The 26,081-nt window shown below is 33.5% G+C and overlaps 1 protein-coding gene across 2 annotated transcripts; it reads left to right on the forward strand.

Annotated features, from left to right (window-relative positions):
• The first annotated feature begins 35 nt into the window (after window positions 1–35).
• Window positions 36–24,324, forward strand: MESR6 (misexpression suppressor of ras 6). 2 transcript variants are annotated; one of them, XM_088191871.1, is made up of 3 exons: window positions 36–189; window positions 21,482–22,353; window positions 22,516–24,324. In XM_088191871.1, exons 2-3 carry the CDS (start codon window positions 21,535–21,537, stop codon window positions 22,855–22,857), a joined length of 1,161 nt encoding a protein of 386 aa, XP_088047997.1. In that variant the 5' UTR covers window positions 36–189; window positions 21,482–21,534; the 3' UTR covers window positions 22,858–24,324. The 2 variants fall into 2 exon arrangements, with proteins under 2 accessions (XP_088047997.1, XP_088047998.1); XM_088191872.1 differs by lacking the exon at window positions 36–189 and adding an exon at window positions 15,777–15,854.
• The last annotated feature ends 1,757 nt before the right edge of the window (window positions 24,325–26,081 follow it).

A 26,081-nucleotide genomic window follows, 5' to 3' on the forward strand; every position in this document is an offset into this window, starting at 1 on the left:
CGCCTAGGTTCAACGTCGGAGCTACCAACATAAAAATAACGCAACAGCTGTCAACCGGCACGGACGAAGCGTCGGTAGTCCGCTTGTTACTTTTTAGATTATTTAGTATTTACTTGTGTTTTTAACGAGATAACTTCGAAAAAAGTAACAATAAGCCAACCGATTGAACCTCGGCCGTCGTTTACATAGGTAAGTTGACTAAAATATTAATTTAAATTCAGTTTTTTAATGAAGGTTTTAACTGATGCAAAGTTTTTGATAACCATAATAATAAATTAAATAGCTAATATATTAATTACATCGACACTAATCTAATGAAATAATGATAATTTGTAGATTTTTTACATACTTTCAGTGATCTTTAATTAATTTAATTTAACGCATTTTTGGGTTTAATTTATACAAGAAAAAGTGAATGTATTATATCAAATTTATTTTCATTCATATTTAAGGGCAATATTACGTAAACAAAAAGTAGTTTTAATTTTATTTTATTTATAAATAATGTTTTAATAGTTCACCGCTAGGTGGTGCTAGTTACAATGCGTATTTTTTTGAACCATTCGTAATTATTAAACCCGAATACTTACTACGCGATTTCATTCATTGCCGCCGTGTGGCGCTACTCGTAGCGTCGTTGCGGTGAGACGCCATTTTTTATTTCGCGCCAATATGTCACTCGCTCGGGGTTGCCACATTAAAAACACGTAGCTTTACATTCCCCTTCATTTTTGTTTTATTACATTGTTTCGTCGATAATGGCTATTTTGCGGCAAAAATGGGGAATTTGGTTCCGTTTCGTGAACGCAGAACTTCGGTCGCGAGTGCGTGCGTGCCGAGCCGCAGGTAGGGTTCGAGCGTAGGTCGTTGACTTCCTCCCCTCCAGTCCCTCCGCAAGAATGCACCCTCCGCCGCACAGCTTCTGGCGCAGAGCTCCCCAAACTTTGAGGAGTTATTCAACGCATTCCGATTAATTTATCCATTTACAAAGCCGTACCATTTATATAAATAATTAAGAGACCGGAAAATAAAATTATTTATATATAATACTTTGCTATACGAAATTAAGAATAGTTTTAAACGGATTGCACCTTTTAAAGATTTTTCTAACTATTAGAAAATATACATTTATTTAGATCACCACAAACAATATGAAGGGATTATCATGTCGCCTGTTTGATGTTATAATCAACTTGGAATAATGCCCAGAATGATTTTCCCTATTTAAATTTTAAAATGTAATATATCACTAATCTTTTTGGGTGAATTTAAAATGTTTGTGTTAGTTTTATTTATAAATGGCAACAAATTAAATGGTCAGAATTTAAATCATCTTTGGGTCAGAATAAAAATCAAATCTCGGTCAGAATTTTATTACTAGCCTGGTAATAATTATATTATTCAGAATTAGAATAAATATCAAACGGTTAGATAAAAATAGAATACGGTCAGAAAAAAATTTAGGACCACCAGAATTAAAATAAAGGACGATCATGTGAATTGAAAAAATATTATAATATTTATAAATATAAATGGGAAATAAATTATTTAATTTAGAAATATCTTATAAAATATATCGCTCGTACACAAACTGTCGGATAGGTTAGGTGCGAGCGAGCGTTGTTCAGAACAGTAAACATCTCATAAATCTCAACGAATCTGTTTAATTGCATGTAGGACGCGAAGGTATTCAGAGTAACGAACGAAGCGGGAATAAAAACAGAGCGGCGGCGGTGAGCACGCTTGACTTGTTGTGTTGACGTCTGACAATGTTGCGAGCCCAACCAATCAAGTTGGCTCTAAAACACCTTGATAATAACTATGTATTATTATGCTGACCATCTGTCAACATAAAACTGACCTTGAGATTAAAATTTATGGAATATCGATAATATTCGATAATTTATGGAATACACTGTTTAGTAGACTAGCTCACACATCTATTTTGTCTCTATCTTATCTTTGGTCGTAAAATGCATAGAAGGGGGAAAAGTAGTATGGGTCATATATTGTGAATACGGTGACTGCGGCATCATGGCGGTGTCTTTTTGGCTAAAAATTCAGGAATTAGCAGTGAAATATAAGCAGGTGCATTATCGTGCTGCAATATTCATTAGTTGTTTAGCCAAAATTCTGGTCGAAGAGCCGCTAAGGCTAGGTAGAATTATGTATATGGAAGTGTAAAAAAATTTCTTATTTTATTGCCTATTTTTGGTCTCTTCGCTTTTTTCTTTGGTTTTTTGTATAAAGTAACATTTTTATATTTTGAAACAAGATTGGAGGATCAAGCGGGCTAACGATCTCAGCCGAAATATTTAGGAGGTCTATTTTTAATATATGTTTAATGGTGATACTATTAAAACTACTACAGTTATCGTGTTGTCAAAAACCAACTAATCCCACCATTAATGATAAAAAATGGTTTTTAACTTCTACTTCTTTCTCTTGGAATTTTAAAGGGACTTAAGATTTTTTAAAAGCTATTCTATTACAAAACGTTTCTGACTTGGCTAACAAACTTAGCCGAGATATTTACAAGGTATATTTAAAACAAATATATATTATCATCAGATTAACAGATTAAATTTGGATTCGTCGGAGAAAGCCACTCTTCTCCAATCTTCGACGGTCCAATGGCGATGAGCTTTTGCCCATTCAAGGCGATTCTTTTTCATTTTCTCAGTAAATAGTGTTTTTTGCTGGGTTTCGCGCTTTAAATCCAGATACAACCAAACGTCTATTCACTGTCCGTCTCAAAATATTCGAGTTTGAAGTAGATTTCAATTCTGTTTGTATTTCAGCAGCAGTTTTGAATCGACTTTTTTTATGATATCCTTTATTCTGCGGTCTTCTCAAGCAGACCCTGTTTCGCAATATTTTTAAATAATTTTTCGAATAGCAGAACCACTAAACCCCAATCTTCACGCTATCTCTAGAATTGACACATTTTGTTCAAGATATGCTATTATTTTAGTGATCAACATTTGTTTAGATCTCTCCTTGATTTTGAGTTTATCTTTACATAACCGAGACTAACGTGCAACTGAGACGGCTTTACAAGTTAAAATATCTTGTAAGTTATTACCATATATGCACTTGATCATAAAAAAAATACAATAGAACAAGTTATAAGGAAAGAATACATTTTCAAATGTAATTGAATTCGTGAAATATTGCCTATGAAACTTTCAACTGGCCACAGCTGTACCTGTAGCTTGTTTAAAATTACACGATACTCTTTGTTGCAGCTGTTCTTCGGAATTTATTTAAAGTTGCATTACGTCGAGCGGCGGTTTTTTTAAGTAGCGGTATTTCTATGCAATAGTGATTTTGAATTTGTTTTATTTTTTGTGAGATACTTTGTATTGTTTTACTTTATTAAATGCGCATATTCCGTAATGCACGTGCAACGTAAAAAATGCAGTTCTATTTTCTAAATACGTTTATTGCTCTTTATCGGCGTTTATTCCTGTCGGTTTTTTTGTATGCAAAAAAAAATATTTTATTATTTTTACCATACAAAACGAATTTGTCAGTGATTTTGTATTTTTTCTTGCAGCGGTTCGTAATGTATATTTATTGTATAATTGATATATCGCTACCAATCTTAACTCCTAATTTTATTAATAAAACGATGCTATAAATAAACTAGTGTATATAATTAATTACGAACTCAATATATAATGTAAAGTTTAAATTCCACTTCGGGCACGTGTATGCATATTTATTATTATTTTTTGCATATTTATTCAAATTGTGTATTGAATAACCATTAACATGTTGTTACTGAATAATTATTTATTTTATTTTATAGTCAAACTATAAAATATTATATGGAATAAAAAACCTAATCATTATATACTATGTAATCTATATTAATAAATAAAAAAATAATAGAATTAGAGCAATATAAATCGATACTTTTTTGCATCTTAGTTGTTGATGATCTTAATTGTTTTTGGTAAAGATCTGTTCACTGGCCTTTTCGAGCCCTACTGCGCAAATATTTTGTTTTAATTTAAATTTTAAATTAAGTACGCTTTTTATTTCAACAGTTGTGTAACCAGGGACGGTTTGCCCTTTTATCTCACCATCTGTCTAAATACACGAGTCTTCGGCAAAGAAATTCAGAGACAATATTTTTTTATGCATACAGTAGCTATTTTATTCGGGGCCGACTCAAAACGTCCAAATTCGATTGTAGTTATATACTGTAGTGTGAAAAAAATTGAACCTTCGACAAAATCATATTTCATATATAGCTTAACCGATATAATATATTTTTAAAATCATATTTCCTTACATTCTGAAATATTTATATAAAACAATAATTTTCATTTTATTGTTAACAAAACATTAGACTTCAAAAACATCTATTAAGTTGCCGTGATAATTTGAGTCTCCGTGCTTTTCAATCTAAGTGATGAAGATAAATCCAGAACGGTTTTAAAATCAACTGTTCCGTCCACGAAATGTATACCTTCCATTCCGGAATATAAGAAGCACCTCTCTCTGGATTTCGCTCAATTGCCTGTATATATTTTTCGGTGTATTTTTTTCCACTGATGTTTAATATTATGTACCCCATCTAAACCGTATAAATTTATTTACTCTCATATAAAAGAGCCACTCAAGACAATTAAAAACAAACATTAGCTAATTAATTTTGCAGTTATTTCGGAATCGAGTGAAATCCCTCAGACTTCTGCCAATATGCTTCTTACATACTTAGTAACGATTACAATTTTTAGATGGCGCCGTGTTTTAATTGCTGATATAAGTTATTCAGCTGTTAATTTTATTTTGTAAAACCAGCAATGAAGATCAATGGTGGGAACGATTCCATTTAAAGTCAAATATTTGCCACACGGGCCGTTAGCATTGCGGTCATTAATCATTGTGAAATTTATTTTCATCGCTTTGGCCATTAACTTTTGCCGATTTTCACAGCTGTGTCCGTCGGCTTCCGCCATTTTTGGACACATTTGGGCGCATCTGTACAAACTAAACGCTTGTTTGTCGTCGACGCTTGTACCCGTTGAAATTCACAAATATATATATGTAATTTACCCGTTTCCGTCCAAGGCTATCACTATGTATAACTTAGAAATATAATAAAACGACAAATTCAAAAATTAAGCCCAGAAAGCGAGTCACTATTGATAATATGGATAGTCCAATTGACAATTGGCATATTTGCTATATTATATCCATTTCTTATTTCTGGAAAAGTCGGGTAAATTATTTAAAGGAATAATCTACAGATATATTTACACTCGTTCAAGTTAATTTTTTATGGATTTTGACTAAGCTTTTAATAAGGTTTTCCGTGGCATTTTGCTGCGAACATTCTCTGACAATCGGAGTTTATTTAACCGTCACCGTGATCACTGCCAGTTCGCGAGTTAGCTATCAAATGGATATTTCATCCCTTCTGGAGCTCTGCAGGCTTCCAACCTAGAACCATTGCTGTTTGTATTATTCATAAATGACTTAGAGACAACTACTCATAAACGCTTACCTTTTAGCATCGGAAAGTGCCGTGTCGTTTTACAGGAATTGCTAGATTGAATAGAGATTTTCTCTAAATACCTCAGAATTGAAGATCTTATTTGAAGAACAACCATTGTCACAAAAATCATTTTTTACAGGAGAGAGTAAAAATTTATTTTCTTCTTTGATTACAAGGAAATACAGTAGACCCCCAATACGTGCTATTTGGGTGCTAAAAAAATGGTTTTATATTTTATAATTATAGATTTTAACTGTTTAAATATAAATATTAATTAAATATCTACAATCAATAATCCCAAGCACATGATTCATATGAAAACCCTTTCTCGTTTTTTTTATTTATTAGTTAAATTAATCAAAGAACTTTCCATAATAAAATGTAAGGTGCTAAAAAAATCACAACCAAATCACTAATGACAATCTGCAACTGATCAGAGATTATTTGTACGCGTTACACATTTTTTGAGTAATGTAATAAATTAGTATCCCATCGACATTTAAGGTCGACACCCACAGTCTAGAAAATATCTGTTCTGTGTATGCAAGTGATGCGTTTACTCTTGTGTTTTTGCGGCGTTTTTGTAATATAAGCTGCTTAATCTTCTTACGTAAAATGTCGCTAAAGGTGGACAGTTTCTAGAATTATACATACATATATTATCACATTTTATTTTCTTCTTAATTCCACTCTTATGTCTGTGACCAACTTACATTAAACAAAAACGAGGAATATAATACTTTTTATTCTAAATATGTGAAAAATATTTTATTGTGTATTTTAATCTTTTTAAATTTTACTGAATAAGACACTTATATTATCATTCATAATTTTTAATTTATACATGCATTGTTTAGTCAGTTTAATGTAAAAAATCACCATTGTTCTGGATATTGGTAGTTTTTTATACAAAATGTTTGGACATTGGTTGTTTTGATGAGTGTTGATATTTTTGTCTTCTTTTTTTTATAAAAATGGTGGTTTTTATGATTTTTTTTGTTAATGGATAATGAAACAAATTTCGTCTATTACGTTCGAGATGAAGTGAAAATTTTATCTACATTGTAGATAAAAGTGTGGCTATGTTATAAGGAAGCGATATTCCTAGGATTCTTAAATTTTGGAAACCCTGCGATTCCAAATATTCTCTCATGATTGAGAAAACGCTAGAAAAGACTTCCTAGATACCTCTATATGAGGCAGTTCGGTTATAATCCTTTTCTATATAAACCAGTGCCTTTTTATTGAGAACTTTAGGTTATAATTCACTGTGTTCTCGTAGAAAATTATATATTGCCAAGCATTTAAATTTCGGAACATCCTGATCCATTGCATTCATCCAGCTTCTTAATACGGTGTCATTGTGCGTTGATCTGCTCAGTGTCAGCTATAAAGAATTCCTCTATTTTATAATAATTTTACTATTATTTAATTATGTTATTAAATGTATAAATGCGGTTGCGTGTTATTATTATCGATATTCAATAGGTTTACTACTATAATATAAAAAGCTGTTTTTCAGACATTGCCGTTGTTTTAGGTGTATTTTTTTATATTTGCACTTAAGAAACAAATAATACACGTAATAATACACCAATACGTAATACACACGTTTTTGCTATCTCATACTCAAGCGTCACTAGAGCCAATATTATTGAACTTTTTATAATAAAAACAGGTAATATAATATTTAACTATTTAAATTTGTATAAAAATTGTGTTAATTCAAATAAAGGTTATCTATAGCAGTAGTCTGCAAAATTTTGTGTTAAAATCTTAAAATTTTGTGTTCACTGCTTGATAATCAATATTTTTTTGTTGCATTTTAAGTATTTTAATATTTGGTGAAAAAAAATATTCGTGGAACGTCGAAAATTTGGACTGTTCTACTAATAAACTATGTATGTATATAAAGAAATGTCAAGGATTAGAGGATAATCAACATTTTTTTTCGGCGCAATTAACGCTTTTATAACGGGTATTTATTGTTGGTATAACACGTGTTCAAATGTTTTTCAATTTAATAATACATATTTTAAGTGTACTTATTAAATTTTTTTAAATATATAAGTATTATATTTATAATTTTATTATATCAAATTGTAACCGCAGAACGAGTTATTTCTTATGCGGAATTATGTAAATCAATTCTTTAAAAAAATGCAAATAAACAGATATAATTCCGCATAAACAGACTATTGGGTCAAATAAAAGCAAAAAGACAACTTTAAAAAAGTCTCTTAAACGGTTAATATGTCAAGAAAAAAATGTCAGCGTCTATAATTGCATATCATTTATGTGTAGGTCCAGATCAATAATTTATTTTTCAAATTTCAATTACGATTTCATTCTGGAATATTCCTCTGATTAAGCTTTCAGTCAGAATTATATGCAGGAATCAATATTTAGAGTCAAGCATTCGATCAACGGCGGACTAGACCGAAGTTGAACTGAAGTCCACCACGGTCACTTGAGACGATCAGTCATCCCACCCATTTTTATGCCATCTGTAAGTTCTACGTGGCCCTTAATTGCCTTTATCAATCTGTGTCTCAGTCCGCACAACAAAATAACTTCTTGGTCGATGGTAAATTTACTATATCGCTGTGAAAATAATATCCGCTTTATTTTTGAGGTTACCGTCGTGCATGACCGAATTGCGTCGCAATTGGACCAAAAATCGATTCGAGCGTCTCGTTAGAAATTTAAACGCGCGGCAACGAAAGCGACCCGCGCCATAATTGATTTTGTTTTATTCATGCTCTTATACCTCGAGCGTTTTTCGTTCCATCGACACGAAAACAGTCAATTAATCGCTCGGTTCGAATCCAGCAATTATGTACTTAATTAAAACGTTAACGACGCGAGAACTCCCCCACCCTCTTTCATTGAATATTAAATATTAAGGTAGCAGCTTCGCTGGTCACATTATGATATTTATTAAGCAATTCTCTTCTCTAACGGTATATTAATAATTCCAGACTCTTCTAATTGAAAAGGTCCATAAAAATGTTTTTATAAAATATTTTTATTAGTTACAAAATTTCTACAAGGTATGCCGGGATATGATTCTCTCGAGTCGCGTGGACGAGTATGCCTCGAAATGCCTCATTCAAGTTGCTGGTAAAAAATATACAAAATTCTGAAATTCTGAAAGATGTTTTTATGTGCCACCTAATTAGCGATTTCTGAACGCACATATGCGTTCCCGGACGTCTACTAAATATATTTAAAGGACGCATATAAATGTTTTAAAAAAGTGATATTCTTAAAAATTATTTCTATATCGGATAAATAAAGCTTCACAAAATCAGTTGTCTATTAAATGTTATTTGTGATTTGGCAGATATTAGAATAACAGCAGTAGGATTAATATTTTTATCCATGTTTTTATGCAATATTATAAAATATTGCATATAAATGTTAATTGAAAATATATTATGCATTAACAACACTGATATATAGATAATAATTTATTATGAAAATCTCTCAAATCGGTTCAAGATAAACAAGTTCCCAATTTCTGATCATTATATAGTTCCATTATTTTAGGTCAAATGAGATAAGAAAACACACACGAGCAAATAGACTAGCGTGGAAATGAAATAATGGGAAAAGCGTGCCGCATAATGAATGACTACAGGTTATTTGTCACAAGCACAGTGTCGATAGTTTGTCACGTGACGTTATTTACCGTGCTTGGAAAATAATATAGTAATTGCGTCGGGGAAACGGTTAATTTACTGGTCGTATGTTGACTGCTCGTTTGACTTTAACCGCCAACAGCTCTCACCGATTTATAATAACCGTTGCTTTTTATTTCACCTCTAATCCTGCATTTACGACTATTGCTTATGTCTCAATGGAAATATATTTTAGTGTGATATTTATTTGTTGTGGAAAACTTGGTACACTGCTACCAAGCACGCGAGTTCACAAGAATGCGATGAATCAAAAGTGATTCCACATTATTCCCCTTCTATGAAGACGTGCGTGCTAAAAAAACTACGATTGCAGTTTTTCTTTGAAATTCAGATTTAACGTTTTATGTTTAGCTGCCAATTCTCACGCCAAAAAGGAAACGAAATCACAATAATGCTACTAAAAACTCGCGATGTAAATTTTTACATCAGCGGTGATAAAAATGCACTGATGGCATTACGTAAAAATAATTTGGTTTGCACTACAACTTGCATTTTTCGACTCATAAATTATGAGGTACATTTTTTCCTGAAAAGATTCTACAACTGGTCGATCGGCGAGTGGATAATACCTTCGCCGACAGACCCTGAGAGTCAGCAGTTCATCTGCCCCCGAACTGCTACTGCGCGATTCAAGCATTAATACGCCACTTTGGATCAGGACAACGCCTCTCCCTGATGTCTATGGAGGCATTTCGTCATCGGCACAAAAGAGGAAATTATAAAACTGTCGAGTACTAATTAGTGCCGATTATAATAATAGACTAAAGATGCTCTTCAGTTAATTGTCCGAATTTAAAAAATCATATTATAACTTTTCCACAACCAGCCATATAATACGGTGAGTTATTTTCTTTTAAATAATGATGATTGAGCGTGTGTAAATTGTTAAAAATGAATTATCCAAACCCTAATTGACCTAATGAAAGTTTTAAAACCATCTATAGTTTTCAACTTTCATTAAGTTACAATAGCAAATGGACGGTTCGTAGCAGTTAAATTATATTTTCGCTAGTATAAATATATATCTATTGGTGAAAATGTATTCCGATTTTATTTTACTGAAATATTTAGTAAAATTATATATTTACACTAGTGAAAATATAACTTCACTGGAAATACACATTCACTGTAACATAATATATCATTACACTAAATTTTGGGATAGACCTCCATTTTTGCAATTTAACCCATTCCACGCTATGCGCATCTTATGATGGACAGCCGAGATGGGCTCTTAAAATCGAATGTTTTTTTAACCAAACTAGAGAGAGATAGCTTGTTTCAAGAAAGAGATTTCACCAATTCCATTTAAATAATCCCTGCGTTACGAGACCAAAAACCGAAATTAAGTCCCCCGTGGATAATGTTCAAGAAAATAACACATTTTATGATTCAATGTGGCCCTTGAAAAAAAATGTTTGGAGACCCCTGATTATTTTACTTCGTTGAAAAAAAAACGACCAGAATTGTTTGCACCAAAATAACATGTGCCGTGCATTTTTGGCCAAAAACGACACTGTCGTGATGCCGCAATCATCGTATCCCTTGCGTTTTTTCCCTGTTCTGCTGATAAATAGGATATTGAAAGTATATTTGCCACTATAATAATTATAAAATGTCATATTTTTTTATTACGGCTCAAAATGGGTAAATAACTATGTATTATTTTTCAGAGCTTTCACAATAGCAAAGTGAGACAATAAAAACGCCGGTTTGAATTATGTTCATAAAAAAACATGACAATAAACAGAGGTCCATCTCGCTCGTTTCGCAGGGTCCTAAAATGCGCAGCGATGCGACCGAAATTGTTAAACAGGGTCACGTGGTACTGTGGGGGCGGCTTTTCCGAATGCGGGCGGGGGATTCGTTTCATCTTCGAATCCGTGCGACAACACCGAGGGCTGAAATCATCGACAGCAGCGGGCGGCGTGCAATGTATTGTTTACCTGCGCGCCGGTGTGATGAATGGCGGCTTCGTGACGTCACGGGTCGATGTCGCTCGTCACAACACGCGCACGTGGGCGGGCCCACCCCACGCGACGCCACCCCGCCCGACACATAGTAAGGCGTAGTAGCGTATCGTTCAGCGCACGTGCGCATGCGCCGGCCGCCACACGCGAGGCGCCGCCCGCTCCCTCCCACCCGAGGGCAAAATCCATACCGCTCTGCAGCGCGCCGTTTGCAATTTGGTCCTAATCGAGCCGCGGGCGACCTTGCCCGAGCGTTGCCCGTAAAAAGGTTGCGCGCCTATGTTACGGGAGGGGGCGTTTTGTGTCGACAGTTTTGGTCCGTTATACGTAAAAATATTTATATTGGTACATTTCTGCGACGAATTAATGCCGAGATACATATATCAAGGTCAGACGAGAAATTATTATGATACAAAAATAACCTGACAAAAGAATATTTATTTATTCTCATATCAAATATTTATTTATTTTTATTAAATCTTCACAGCAAACATGTGATTTTTATATAACCACTCTGCTGACCAAGTTTAATCAATTCAAGATTTTCGTAACATTCTTTCAAATGAACAGAACATCCCACGGGCAAAGATGCATACGTGTTGTGTAAGTGTACTGCTTTTAGACTTATTTTTGATAAATCAATAAAAAGCCTCCAACAATCGTCATGTTTGTATTCCGTGTTGAAAAATACCATGACTCTGTGAACATCTTTGCAAAAAACAGGATCACATTCTTGAGATAATAATAGGAAGTAGCAGATGCCAACAATTTTTTTCGTTCAATCTGGAACCTAAAAATTCTGCAGATTGGGTGAAAAGTCTTGGATCTTTACTGCCAGGATCATATATGTTTGATGCAGTTCTTCAATATCGTCTAAAATATTTTCTAGTGTATCTGGAAAGGAAGGAACGGGTATTCCAGGTCCATGTGTGACAAGTCGTATTGTTGACGGAATTGTTGGCGAAGACTTATTGTAAATACTGCTGGTTATGTCCAGTTTGGCGTTAATGATTATTATATTATTATACAAACTATGATCGATCATCACAGATTAGGTTTTCCTAGATTTTAGGTTCGATTCACGGATGAATGAATAAAATTAAATCGATCTAGGCCATGTACAGTGACATATATATATTGAAGGCTGTAGTAATTAATAGTTTATAATTAATACAATAGGGGTTACTGATTTATAAACTTTGATTTCAGTCTGGTGTCTCAAACTTACTTAGTTGTTGTATTTATTTACTATTATTGCTTTTTCCTCATTGCAAAGAAATTTTATTTATTGTTTCACCCCTATGTATAAATTAATTTTGATGTGTTTGTCACATAAATATTCTCAGAAACACCTTTTCTGGATTCCCACAGACAATTCTTATTCAATTCCAGGAATTTGTCTAGACCTCCTTTGACATAAACTAAATCTGCACAACTCATATATATAAAAGCGCATCTTCTTAGAACATATTTAAACCTTAGTTTCAAATTATTATCTATAATGTATTATACTGTGTACAACAAAGACTTGCAAAATCCTGCGAATTTCAAGGTTAACCCAACATTATAGGTTACTTGGAATTCTTTTGAAATTTAAAGGTATGTGAGACTAGAATAGTGCATTAGTCACGTATCTATTGTATAAGAATAAATTTATATATTGTCAAACGAAAAGAATTGTATTGTTTGCTATTTTCATTATCCTAATGGAAAGTTTTTTCCGGGATGATTCCCAGTTTTTTTACATCACATAGAATTGCCAAAATAAGATATTATTTCCAAGAAGAGATTACCCTATTTTTTTTTATAAATAACAGTCTATAAATCGCTGCTGTACGAACATTTATTTTATTTTGAGCATTTAAACTCAAGGACTAAGTGGCCTAGCTACTATGAAGCTTAACTTTCCTCTTGACCTAGTAGCAATTAATCGATTTCTTTACATCAAATTACAACCCTCGTCCTTGATCCGATCCAAAAATACTACTTACTGATGTTTAAGCCACATCTACCTACGTAATATTTATCTATGAGCGAAGTCTTCGATTAGAGCAGATATTTTTAGCATCAATATATAAATACTCATTCAGGTAAATAAACACATGCTACGCACATGCCACGTGATCGTTCATATAGAAACTTGAACTAGATTTGACAAATTAAGTGTATCTGTGACATACAAATGCAAAATCTGTAATATCCTAGTTGTACACTAATAAAATCTGGTTACTAAAATAGTAATATAGACCACCTAAACTCTGCTCAAAAATTCTCATATTTGAGAATATCAATATTTTTGCCCTATCAATGCATTTTTCGTGTAGTATTTTTATTATATACAATTTAATTTATACGAATATTTTAAGGTTTACAACCACTGCCTTTTTAAACTCTGCATATATAAATGTGATTTTATGCCTAATGGTGCATACTTCAAGGAAGGTTTTAATAGGGGTCTGGGAATGACTAAAAATTGTTTACAAATTTTTGCTTAAATCAGCTTACATAAATATTTCTGCTTAGTATATCGATTTAATTTTGCCTTCAGGTACTACGCTTTTTAAGTTTGAAACCCTCGGCTAAAATCGAGGGTTTTATGGGCTTTATTTTTTCCTTTAACCTTTCAAACGACAGCGACCTGTTATTGTTCTTAACGCGTAAGTACAATATATCTTTCTGAAAATAAAATACTTATATGTAAATAATTAATATATCACTGCGGTATTCCATATGATACATTTTTGAAGTACTTATCATTTTAAATGATAGTGTATTAGATTTTGGATTGCTTCATAATTTGTTAATCCTTGGAGAGTTTTATGGGGTACTTCATCAAAGATTGAACTCTAAATAAAAATATAAACTTCATTATGTCAGCACTGGTAACTCTGACTTTCCTAATACTAGATTGTTTTAGGAATATATTAGAGTAAGATTTTTGAACTGTTACAAAAAAAAGCAACCGGTTCAGTCGTCGTTACACCCATAGGGGGTCTCCCTCCGATAACAATAAAGTACTGCTTATTGTAATTTATGGTGTCTAGACCATCGGTTTGAGAGCACAATGGGGCCTCGTTACATCGCGGGCGGATTCCCGGGTGCTCCGCCTCTCCGGCGTGCACATGCAACCTAATTTCGGTGACCCAAATCCGGCGGCCAGATATGGGTCACCCAATTCCACCGTCAATAAACATGGCCTAAAATCGCGGAAATCAATAGACACCACAAAAGAGCCACTCGAGCACCCCTCGGATGCTCCCGGCGAGTGCACCCCCTAGAAAGCTTAAATCTGCGCTCAGAAACGGATTAGATTAGAACCTTTTCTATGGTGATTCGAGGGTTTTTTGGTTTGAATTGGATATTGAATGTCGGTCCGATAAAAAGGGTAAAGTGGTGAATGAGAACGAATCGAACGACAGCAAAAATGGAATGCATAAAAAGATAAGGTTGGGTGGCGAAGAAAACTTGCCTTGATATATCAAGGCAAGAACGCTCGTTACCGAGCGTTCTCACTGCGACGGTGACGACACGATTTTATTGCTTTTGACGTGAATTTTTTGACTTCTGAGAAAGGATAATTGTTTTTTTGCGCTCTCCTACTATTGATATAAAATTCATAATATACACGCAAGATAACCAAGAATTTTCACTGTGACGGCGAGGGCACAATTTTATTGCTTTTGACGTGGATTCCTACTCCTTGAATTTTACTAGAAAAATGCATGCCATTTAATAAAATACTATGAATCCTAATGAAATGGAATAAATGTCTACTGCCTGGTCACATTTTGTCCACCCTCCTGAAAAAATCTAAAAAGACGTCTCTGACAAAGGGTCAAAAAATATTTTTTTAGCTTTGCTTATAGTAGAGCGACTCGATAATAGTCTCATGGAAACCATATATTTCACTCTCTGCACCTCGTCACTTTTCTATGCACACTTAGGTTTGCCAATAATTTATTCTTTGTTCTGTGGTTACCATACAGTTGTTTTCGCCACTGTTTTTTAGCGTTGATCTACCCTTTTTTATGTCTTAAATGCATAAATTTATTAAATAATTATAATATAATAAATAAATACTATGTTGTTATTTAGATTTACTATAATTTTAAAATGCTTGTAGTTAATTTGAATTACTATAAATTTTAAAATTAATTAGGAAAGTTAATTAATGGTAAAGTAGTACTGGTATATGATATTTTAATGAATGTACATATATCTACTCATGATTTAAATGTAATGTGTTGATAAGGGGAGCGACTTAGTTTTTGCCTGGGGCGCTTAATAAGATAGAGCCAACTTAAAGTTATGCATATTTTATATAGTTTACCGTGGTGATTATTCAGAAGAAGTAGTCATATATTCACATAGATTAGAGCACAAAAACATTATTCAATCACGTGTTTTTAATTTCGGTCCAGTGATTAGTCGGTTCTCGAAATACATTTTTTAGATTATTAACTTATCGCCCCTTTTACTATTGCTATATATGCTTTATTTATTATAACCCTTACCTTGTTCTACTATTTTTTAATTTTATTTATTGCTTATTTATGTACTGCGCAGATGATCCTGTACATTGGTTCGGTACAAGACTAACCTTAACAGGTGATATGTCACAGGAACATTTGGCGGAAGGGGATGGAAGGCATTTCCAGAAAAATGCGTGTAATTTAATGAAATACTATAAATCTTAATGAAGTCGAAATATTAAAAAAACGACTATTGACTGGTTAACTTTTGCCCCTCCCCACTAAAATTATCCCTCAAAAAAATTAAAAAAAATAAACAGTCGAATCTATTCTAAAAATATTTTTTTAAATATTTTATTTCAGTGAAATCATATTGAAACGCTTTTTCACCGGTAGATATATATTTTTACCCCACTTCCCCCCTTCTCCCTCGACTATTTTCTGAAAACATAATTTAACTGATAGGCGCTAGTAAAATTATATGTTATTTAACTGTCGTTGAAACATAATTTGAGAATTGCGAAACGTCTATTTGCTGTTCAAACCCAAACCTAACCTAATGACAGTGCCAAAACTAGTTTTGTTTTAGAACTTTCATCAGATTTTAATTTATTTAGATTAGGTTTATGTTTAAAATGCAAATGGATGTTTCGCAATTGAGTTTCAACGACAGTTTAGAGCAGCATATAATTTTAACAGTTAAATTATATTTACGCAAGTAGAAATATACATGTATTTGGATATGATTTCACTGAAACGCCAGTGAAAATGTAACTACTGGTAATACACATTCACTGTAACGTTTACTATATGATTATGAAAAATAAAATCTTGGTCGAAAATATGAGCAATAGATTAGTTCTATGTTTTGATAATATGTTGTAAAGACAGTGGTTAAAAACACTTAACCTAAGTAGGTAGTTAAATTAATAGAGCTAAGAAAAATATACATTTATGTTTGAGTTTTACGGTCAACATTCATATGCAGTTATAATTTTAAATCAAACAACTGACAAATTGATTAAAAATAAGCTGCCCCTTTCATTATGTACCTGTTGAATATCTAAACCATTTTTAAGAAATTTGGAAAGCTTGGAACGCTTCGTTATTGCGTTTTAAAGAAAATCTATTTAATTGTGATATGTTCTTGTTATGATTTTCAGGCATATAGACTTGCCACGTTTGTAGTTACAACTTAGCTAGCAGAATGATCCGGACAGATCAATACTTTTATGAGAAAGGAAATGTATTTGTACCGAAACTACCATCTTACCCTTTCGACGAATCCAATATGTCTACCCAGTAAAAATATCTCTGCCATCGCCATTTTCGTCTTGATATCCTTGGAATCTTACTAAGAAGCTGCGGCGTTTAGCGAGCGGTCGCCGTGAAGGTCGTCGAGGGCCCGAGAGGTCAGATTGATAAGGGCTGGAGGGCGGCGCGTGTGTGCCAAGGTCGTCGTACCCGTCAAAACACCCCCGCCCCGGGTGAGGGCCGAGGGCGTGGCGCCCAGTCGATACGAGCCCTCGACCTCACACCGGGGGGGCGCAGACTGCGTCGCAATTACGGACCCCATTGCGACGATTCCGGATCCCGTTTTGGTTTTGTTCGTTTTTCGGGACAGAACAATCATTGTATAGTGTAAACCTGTATGAAGAAGTTAGGATGTGAACGTTGGTGAGATACACCTGGGTGGTCGAATTGCGCACTTCGGTTTAAAACGTCGACGTAGTAGCTTATCTCCTCTCTATATCTATGAGTATATACATTTATATCGTGCCCAAAGAATATAAAATATGTATGATTTAACTGAAAGTTTTCTATATTTATTACCTATTTAAAATATGATTTCTTCATAATACATAATCAATGTTATTATAATCATATATCAGAAGGAAGAAAGAGGCAAATATTCATTATACATTACAATATGCTTACCTTTAAATTTATTTACTACTTTTCTCATGATCACTTAATACAGAGCTTTCCATGCCTTCCCATTTCTTCGTCTTCTGGTCCCTTGAGTGGCTGCTTGTGACTGCTCCTCTCCTCATCGGAGTCCAGGCTTAAGTATCCAAGGCTGCAAAGCTTGCTGACCAATCACAATCATCCAGCCAATATATGTACTCGTTTTTTTGAACAACGAAATTGGTAAGACGCCTTTAAAAAGTGACATTCGTTTGATGGGTATTGTCCAAGGTCGTATTCTGCAACGGGAATCTTGTGGATACGGTGATTTATTATATTCGTGACCGTTTCGCAGCAAATAAATATTCTCTCAGTGACGGAGAATATTTAAAATAAGATGTCTTGCATATTATTTGACTTTTTCTGATCGTAACGAAGGCTTTTGTGCGTGGTCCTATCCTTTACGCTATTATCTTGTTTCTTTGTTGATGGATAGTCATTTTGGTCACAGTAAATTAACGTGGGTTTTAAGAATATGAACCTTTCAAACGTGGGCATCTGTGTGTGGTCGCCACAAAAGCTTTGCTGGCAAAAACGATGAATATAATTAAAAATTGGTTTCAGAAATGTCTACAAAATTTTCAAATTAGTTGATCGATCTCAACAATCTGTTCCTTATGATGATATTTTTTATTTACAGTAGAAAGGAAAGGAGTTATAGATATGTTGTTAACACAACTTAGATAAGGGTATGAAAAACTGGATGAAATTTCGTCACATTTTAACTATATAATGCAATTAAAATGTATGTCGATGAATGCAGAAAATTTACATAAAGCACTTTATGATTTCATCTCCAAATATCCTAACGATAATAATTCTAATGAATTATTATCACAAATAATTCCTTTCAAAAATTAGGCAACGGAATTAATTCCATAACTCAAGACAGCTACGAGTTTAAATATGTTAAGAATAATGCATGAATACAATCTAATACAGTCATATTCGAATTTAGATATTGGGTAAATGATATTTTGAACATTACCGGTCACTGTAGCCTCTGCTGAAAGTGTCATTTTATTTTTAATATGTCCAAAACTTTATATTTTTACTACTATTGCACTATTACAGTGTTCTATGACATTTTTTTTTATATAATATAATGATCAATAAATACATTTTGTTTCCAAATTTAAGTGAAATCTTATTTTTGGTTAATATTATACTTCTTGAAATTAAAAAAAAGCATTTGTGGGCTCAAATGTCTAGTCCCGGCCCTGTTCCTAAATATTGTTTCAAGTACCGTATGCAAAAACAGCAGTATTGGACAACTTCCCAAAAGCATAGCTATCCGAGTTTTTAACCATCTGTCGGATAATATTGATTTATTCTCATCCTGGTACTCGCAGTTGATGAACGTATTCTAATCTAGATATTTTTATATATAATTTAATCCAATCGTTTCTGTAAATATTATTTGTTAACACGTTGAATGCCGTGTGCACAAATTTGTGCGTATTTATTTAGCGCTTTAGCCAAAGATATTACTAATATTATATTAACTAAAATAGTTTAATAGAATAAAAAAATTGTTTCAAGGCAGTGTTTACATACTGATACAGATTTTTTCTATAAATATTTACCACATATCATATACCTATAATAATGAAATCAAAATATAAGCAATAAGGATTTGATTTTTTAACTATTGGAATGGATTTTTTTAACTTAAGATACTTTAATTTATGTCATTTATTAATCGTCCTAATATTTTTATTTTATTTTGAATGTTAATTTGTTGCGCAGTTTTGATAATAGCTTTTTAATAAATAGCTTTTTTCTCACCGCAAATTGTTTTTAATATTTATCTATTAATTATAATTTTATTTAATGAAAACTTTGAGGTTTAATTGGTTGCTCAGGGATAATATTATTGTATATGTAATTTATAATAAAACATTAAACATTCAAAGGTCGGCAATTTTGAATATGGTTAATTTGCCCGCGGGAGGTATGAAAATGGCACAATGAACTCCATTTATTCCTTATAACTAAATATCTAACCAGTGGCGTATCTAGGGTATGTATGTATGCAGGGTCATAAAATCAGCATTTCTTAAAATAATAAATTGGTTATTATTAAGCTCTTGTTATTCGTGGATTTATATATGTTTTAGTGCATTCAGGGTTAAGAACCACACTAGACGTTCCCATCGCGAATATGCCGCCCCCAAGCAAGTGCCGCCCGGGGCGGTCCGCCCCCCCATAGCTACGCCACTGTATCTAACTATGTTCACAAACTCCTAATATTTTTTTATTACGCTATTAAAGAAAGTTTTTTTTTTATCAAAATGTAATCTAATCTATCTAGCCGAGAGTATTTTTTTACATAACTAGTGGGGTTACTACGTTCAATCCCTCATTATTTGTTACTGATTTCTCAATTTTAGGAATCACACGTGTGACTTTTTTATGCTTTTTATATTTTTCGAGTGTGTGTAATTTTGTGTCACTGGCTTTTTTATCTCACACTTTTCTATACTAGTGTTCGCTATGTCATTTCTGTATATAGATTATTCACATAACACTCATGTCGAAGTAATAGAAATGTCATAATTATGAAATAGCAGTGGTAATAATTGAGCGACCTACTCATAGGTCTGTGGGCATTTATCGGCTAATAGATTAGTGAGAAGCTCTCTACTCTATGCAATCGATACGGCGGTAGTGGAATACCATAATGTGACATTTCAGCCTCATTCCCGCGTGTCCCTTCGGTGGCACCTCCTCTCGGGGCGTAGCCCCTCGTTCGCACACATCCGGTCGGCGTTGTTAATTTCCTCGTGTAAACAGACGCTTGCGGCACCGGGCGGGCGATGCTATGTCGCGACCAGTTCCTTGACCCTATGTTTACCTGCGGTTTCCCGCGCATTCTCGAGGGCCGTCTCACCTGGCGCGTTCCCGGAAGGCTCCGCTCCAGGTATCGTCCACCTTTTATCGCCGCAATCGGCCGTGCCAATTCCGAGAACACGCCAACGGAAACACCTTGCATTCTTCGCGCGACAAACAGGAAAACGCGTATACGGGACTCAACGCGCGGGAATTTGCTTACGATTTCCGCATAATTTTAATATCATGTAAATCAGTGGTCGGTAAGCTATGACTCTTTGCACACGTTTCAATATCTTGAATGTCGATAAGACAATAGCTTTAACGCATAGACGATAAAGTGTTTAATTAATGTTTCAGTATTTTTAGGTGTTAAAAAGATTAAAGAAAGTGATCATATGATCATCTTGCACTGTCACTAACCTTGTTTTGTACCAAAACAATTACGACACAAAACCGTTACAAAACAAAATCTAAAACTTTCATTAGGTTAGGTTCGGATTTGAACAAAAAATGGAAATAGTTTATAAATCAGTGTTTCATAGACATGTTAGAGCAGCATATAATTTCACTAGTGCCAAAATTATATATATTATAGTGTAAAATTATATTTTCGCTAGTAAAAATATATATCTACTGGTGAAAGTGTATTTGGACTTCACTAGTAACATTTATACATCGCATATAAATAATGATAAGTATATAAATGTATATATTACTATAAGTTGAAATCATATAATTTTACTAGCACCTGCCAGATAAATTATATTTACACTAGTAAAAATATGCATCTACAAGTGAAAATGTATTCCGATATTATTTCACTGATATGACATATTTTAAAAAATATTTTCGAGATGAGATTTGTTGATTTAATCAGGGACGTCATTTCAGATTTTTCCAGGGAGGGGGGGGGGGGGGGCAAATGATGGCCGATCAGTGGTCGTTTTTTTAATATTTCGATTTCATTAAATGACAAATTGTGATTTTTTAATTTATAATTCATTTTGTTTTTTTTCACAGACCCTTGTTGATACTATGAAAACCAAGAACTTTATCTAAAAAAAACCTTAAAAATGGAAGTAGATACGAAACCGACGCTTAAGAAATACAAGAAAATTCCAGTGTACGTGGTAGAAGACCACAACGATGCTTTGCCCGTCATATATCGCTCAATCGGTTCGAAACATTTGCCGGTCTACAACAACACCATCATCCACTTCGACTCTCATCCAGACCTGCTCATCCCCTTGAACTTGAAAGCCGAGACAGTTTCCAAAAAGTACGAGCTCTTCAGCGCTTTGAGTATCGAAAATTGGATCATGCCGGCAGCTTACGCAGGTCACATGACCAACGTGGTCTGGGTCAAGCCCCCCTGGGCCAAGCAGATGGAGAACGGACTGAAGACGTTCATCATCGGCAAAACCAAAGACGAAGGAAAAATCAGAGTGGACAGCATGGAGCCTTACTTCATATCGGACGCGTTGTACTGCCCGTCCAGATTCATGGACAGCAAGAGGGAGATCACCTTGATGGTGGCCACACTGGGGGAGTATTACGATAACGACGTTGAAAAGGCGTCGTGTGGAGCCGAAATCGTGGACGACATCACCTCGGCTAGCATCAAGCTCAACGAGTATATCTTGGACGTAGACCTGGATTTTTTCAGTACTATGAATCCTTTCAAGAGGCTTTACGAGAAGTGCAACTTGTATGAGAAGTTGGTGGATTTGTATATGTTCTCTCTGCCTGAGATTGTCTCGGAGACTAGTCTAGCAGAAGCGGCGGCAAGGAGAGAAAAGCAGTTGGAAGACTTAAATGCGCTCTTTAGTCATTTGGAGGAACACAGGCATCTGGGAGACTGGCAAGGGGAACGGAATCACCTCTATTACGAAGTAAATACAATACAATTTCCTTCATTTTTTCTACAGCTCACATTGTAATCAAAAGAATTGACGTTTTTACATAATTAGACAGTGTATTAAGGGCTCTAAATATTTGAGCCAATGTTGTATTTGACATCTGTAGTTTATTTTTTTAAATGTTTTTGATCAAAGGTATGCGACTTGTCCAGAGCCGTGCTGCGTCACTACACCAACAAAGAGGTGGACTGGAATTCCATTCACGATGCTGGTTGCACGTGTGACAACACGGATTTGCCTCATCACGTGTCCAACGACAAAGAGATCGAGAACATGATGAACGTCTACTTCAGAAGCTTTCTTGAATCTCTACCGAGACCGCCGACGATCGTCACCATCTCCCGCTCTTCCCAAGACGACTACTGTCCTCCAGAACAGGTGGAATCCATACAGAGCTCAGTCATTGAAGAGCTGAAGCGGGTCTTTGAGATAGATCAGCCGATACTTCAATACCTCATGGACGATGATAAGTTGTAATGAAATGATTTGAGGGGTATAAAGGCAACATTTTATAAGAAAAACACTAGCTAATTGAAGAATTTGACTCTAAAAGTACATATATCCCATTATTATTTAATCTTAATCAATCATAAGGATGTCGATTGCATTATTCGATAACCGGAAAAGAGACGCGTGTTTGAAATATTGTGATTATTACAAGTCGAGTTATTTAATCGAACATATTTTACTAAAAATTCTTCTCAACCGCAATTTTTTCACATTATAGAAACAATATTTGCCGCATATTTAACATATAAAATATGCTTGGAGTCGCTCTAGATTTTGATTCCTAATTAAAATATTTTTTTAGATAAGATACATAGGTACATAGATACCTATTAGGCGCGTACTGTGAGATACATTCCCTTTCACTCGCTCGCGTGTTACGTGACGAGAGTGAGTGAGAAGAAGTGGACGTGCGGGACGCATGTAACTCACTGTATGCGCCTGATACTTATACACACAATTTATTTTACATTTTTTAATTAAAATATCAATATAGATTAAATGCTCAGAGAACATAGGTAATTTTCAAATCATTATATCGTTGATTAGACTAAAAAAGTATAGTGGATTGTTAAAATTAAATTAAAATCTTTTACAGAATCATAGAAATATATTTATTAATTAAAATATACAGTATATTTATTTTCAACGGTTATTGCACTAAAACATCGTTGAATGTATTTTTAAATTTCTGCTCTTTTGTAGGTCGGTCATCATGAGGGGCGGTACCGATATGTGTAAGTCCACAGGACAGTATTAGTTTTTTTTCTCAACGTACAGTTGTCGAGAACATTATCTTATCACCCCTTTTATTTGATATAATCCTTGATTTGCTCTATTTATTATCATTTATTTTTAATATTCCATATATCATTTTTTTTTAATTAATTTGTCTTTTGCGATTACGTGAATTCTGTGTGTATTTGTTTTAGTGTACTGATTTGTGTAATTATATTATAACGTAAACAAATTCTAAACTTTTTTAAAGAGTTATTTTTTTATTAATCACGTAAAATCAAATCTGAAATTAACTTTACACATGTATAAGTTTATTTATTTAAAACTTGAGTATTAAAATTTATAAATAACTGTAATGAATTTTTAAATAAACGGGTTTTAAACTGAAAAGTAAGATTTTATCTACGTTGACCATTATGATTTTCCGTACATAAAAAATATTTAAAAACGATAAGCAGCATTTTTGCTTACAGTACACTTATTACGTGTTTATAAGACAGATTACTAGCATATTATACAGCATGCGCCAAAAGTCATTTTTTCATTTAAAAATTCAATAACTTTTTATGTTATTTTTTTACTTTTATATTAAAAATAATATATTATTTCACATGTGTGAGTTTATTTATTTATAACTTGCGTATTAAAATGTATAAACAATTGTAATGCATTTCAAATAAACGGGGTTTAGACTGAAAAGTACGATTTTATCTACTTTGACTATTATAATTTGCCGTACATTAAAAAGATACATTTAAAAACAAAAATACAGTAAATTTATAACGTGTTTTATAGGACAGATTATACAGCATGGACCAAAAGTCATTTAACCATTTAAAAATTCAATAACTTTATATTTTTATGTTATTTTTTACCTATACCTAGCAAAATCTATGCCTCATTAATATAAATTTTAATATAGGTTTTATATTAACGCTTTATTTTTATTTTTTTTTGGAACGTAGTTTTAATCTGGTTCTGAAAAACGTCGTTATCTCACATATTTAATTTGTAAATGGTAAAGTGACGTTTGGCTCACTTTGTATGATAAAACTTTGCAAATAATTATTTTATTAAATACAAAGAAATATACAGCAACTTGAGGAAAGTATCGTTAAACGATATGGCGATGATTTTCGTGAAGAAAAGTAGTTCTCAAGAAAAAAATAACTGGATGTTTTTTTCTTTGAATAAAATGAATTCTCCACCACTTGTTTGTTAGCAAAAAAAAAAAAATATTATTTCATGTTTAGTTTTTTAGTATATGCGGGGAAGAATTTTCCAAACGCTCCTCCCTATCCTTGTGGTATATTTTTATGGAATTGCCAATGCTGCCTTCCCATTATACTCCTTATTTTAATCCACACTTGTTTATTAGGTCGACGCAAGCTGTCCGAAGCACAATTTCTTTCGAAGATCCACCAGAGCCGGTTAGGTCCCACGCGAGTGCCTCTCGTGCCAACGGCCTCAAGGCGATGGTACTACTACTCATTACGCACTCACGTATCTACGTTGTTACTAATTGGTTCTAATTGTAACACGGGACCGGGAGCCGATCACGCGCCTTACTATTACTGGCAGGTAACCGAATATTCGCCGTGACGCACCATAGCTCATGACTGAACGATCAGTGATTGAGATTTACGGCAGATTCCTCATTGTTCATTGGCATCCAATAAAGTATTAATTTCATCTCGGACGCTTGTTGTTATTTGCATACCGTCGGCGCTAACTGGCAATTGGTCTTCATTGCCACACTCCTCACTACAATTGTTTTATTTTTAATATCTTGATGCGATGGTGTCAAGGGTTTGGTGCTCTCGAAGAGTGCGTAGCAATAATAATTATGGATCGATTACTGATAATACATTGAAGCGATGGTATCCAGGGTTTAGTGGTCTCGAAGAGTGAAAAGTATAGGTTTGCGCTAATTTTGTTACAGCGTATCACCTCTCGCCTTTATTACATTCTAAAATAAAAGGTACTCATGTCTTTCAAATTTTTCCATAAGCCCTAACTCCAATGTGAAATCTTTTAAATTTGTAATAAAATTAAAAAAAAAAGTTTTTATATATATTTTATTAGTTTCTTAAATATGTAAGAAATAAAAAAAATATGATGAAATGCTATGTGGTTTTATTATTTTTTATAATTCATAATCCTGCAAAATTTATTTAAATTAAAAAATGTATTCCAATAAGTGGAAGTAATAAATTCGATTTCCGCAACAGGCGAAATATTTCTATTAGCGAATTATATATTTCTACTAGCGAAAATATAACTCAACACCCCTCATGGAATAATAAAAAAAATATATTAATTTAATATGAACGTATTGTTTCCGACTTAACAAATATCAGTCACTTGATATGAAATAACCTAATACGCAAAACGAGGCATATTTTTTTATTGAAATCTAAACATCATGACTTGACATGTTTCCTCAATGCGTCATG

This window comes from Plectrocnemia conspersa, unplaced genomic scaffold (genome assembly GCF_051122295.1).
Source record: "Plectrocnemia conspersa isolate PC_06_02 unplaced genomic scaffold, ASM5112229v1 ptg000009l, whole genome shotgun sequence".
Lineage (NCBI taxonomy): Eukaryota > Metazoa > Arthropoda > Insecta > Trichoptera > Polycentropodidae > Plectrocnemia > Plectrocnemia conspersa.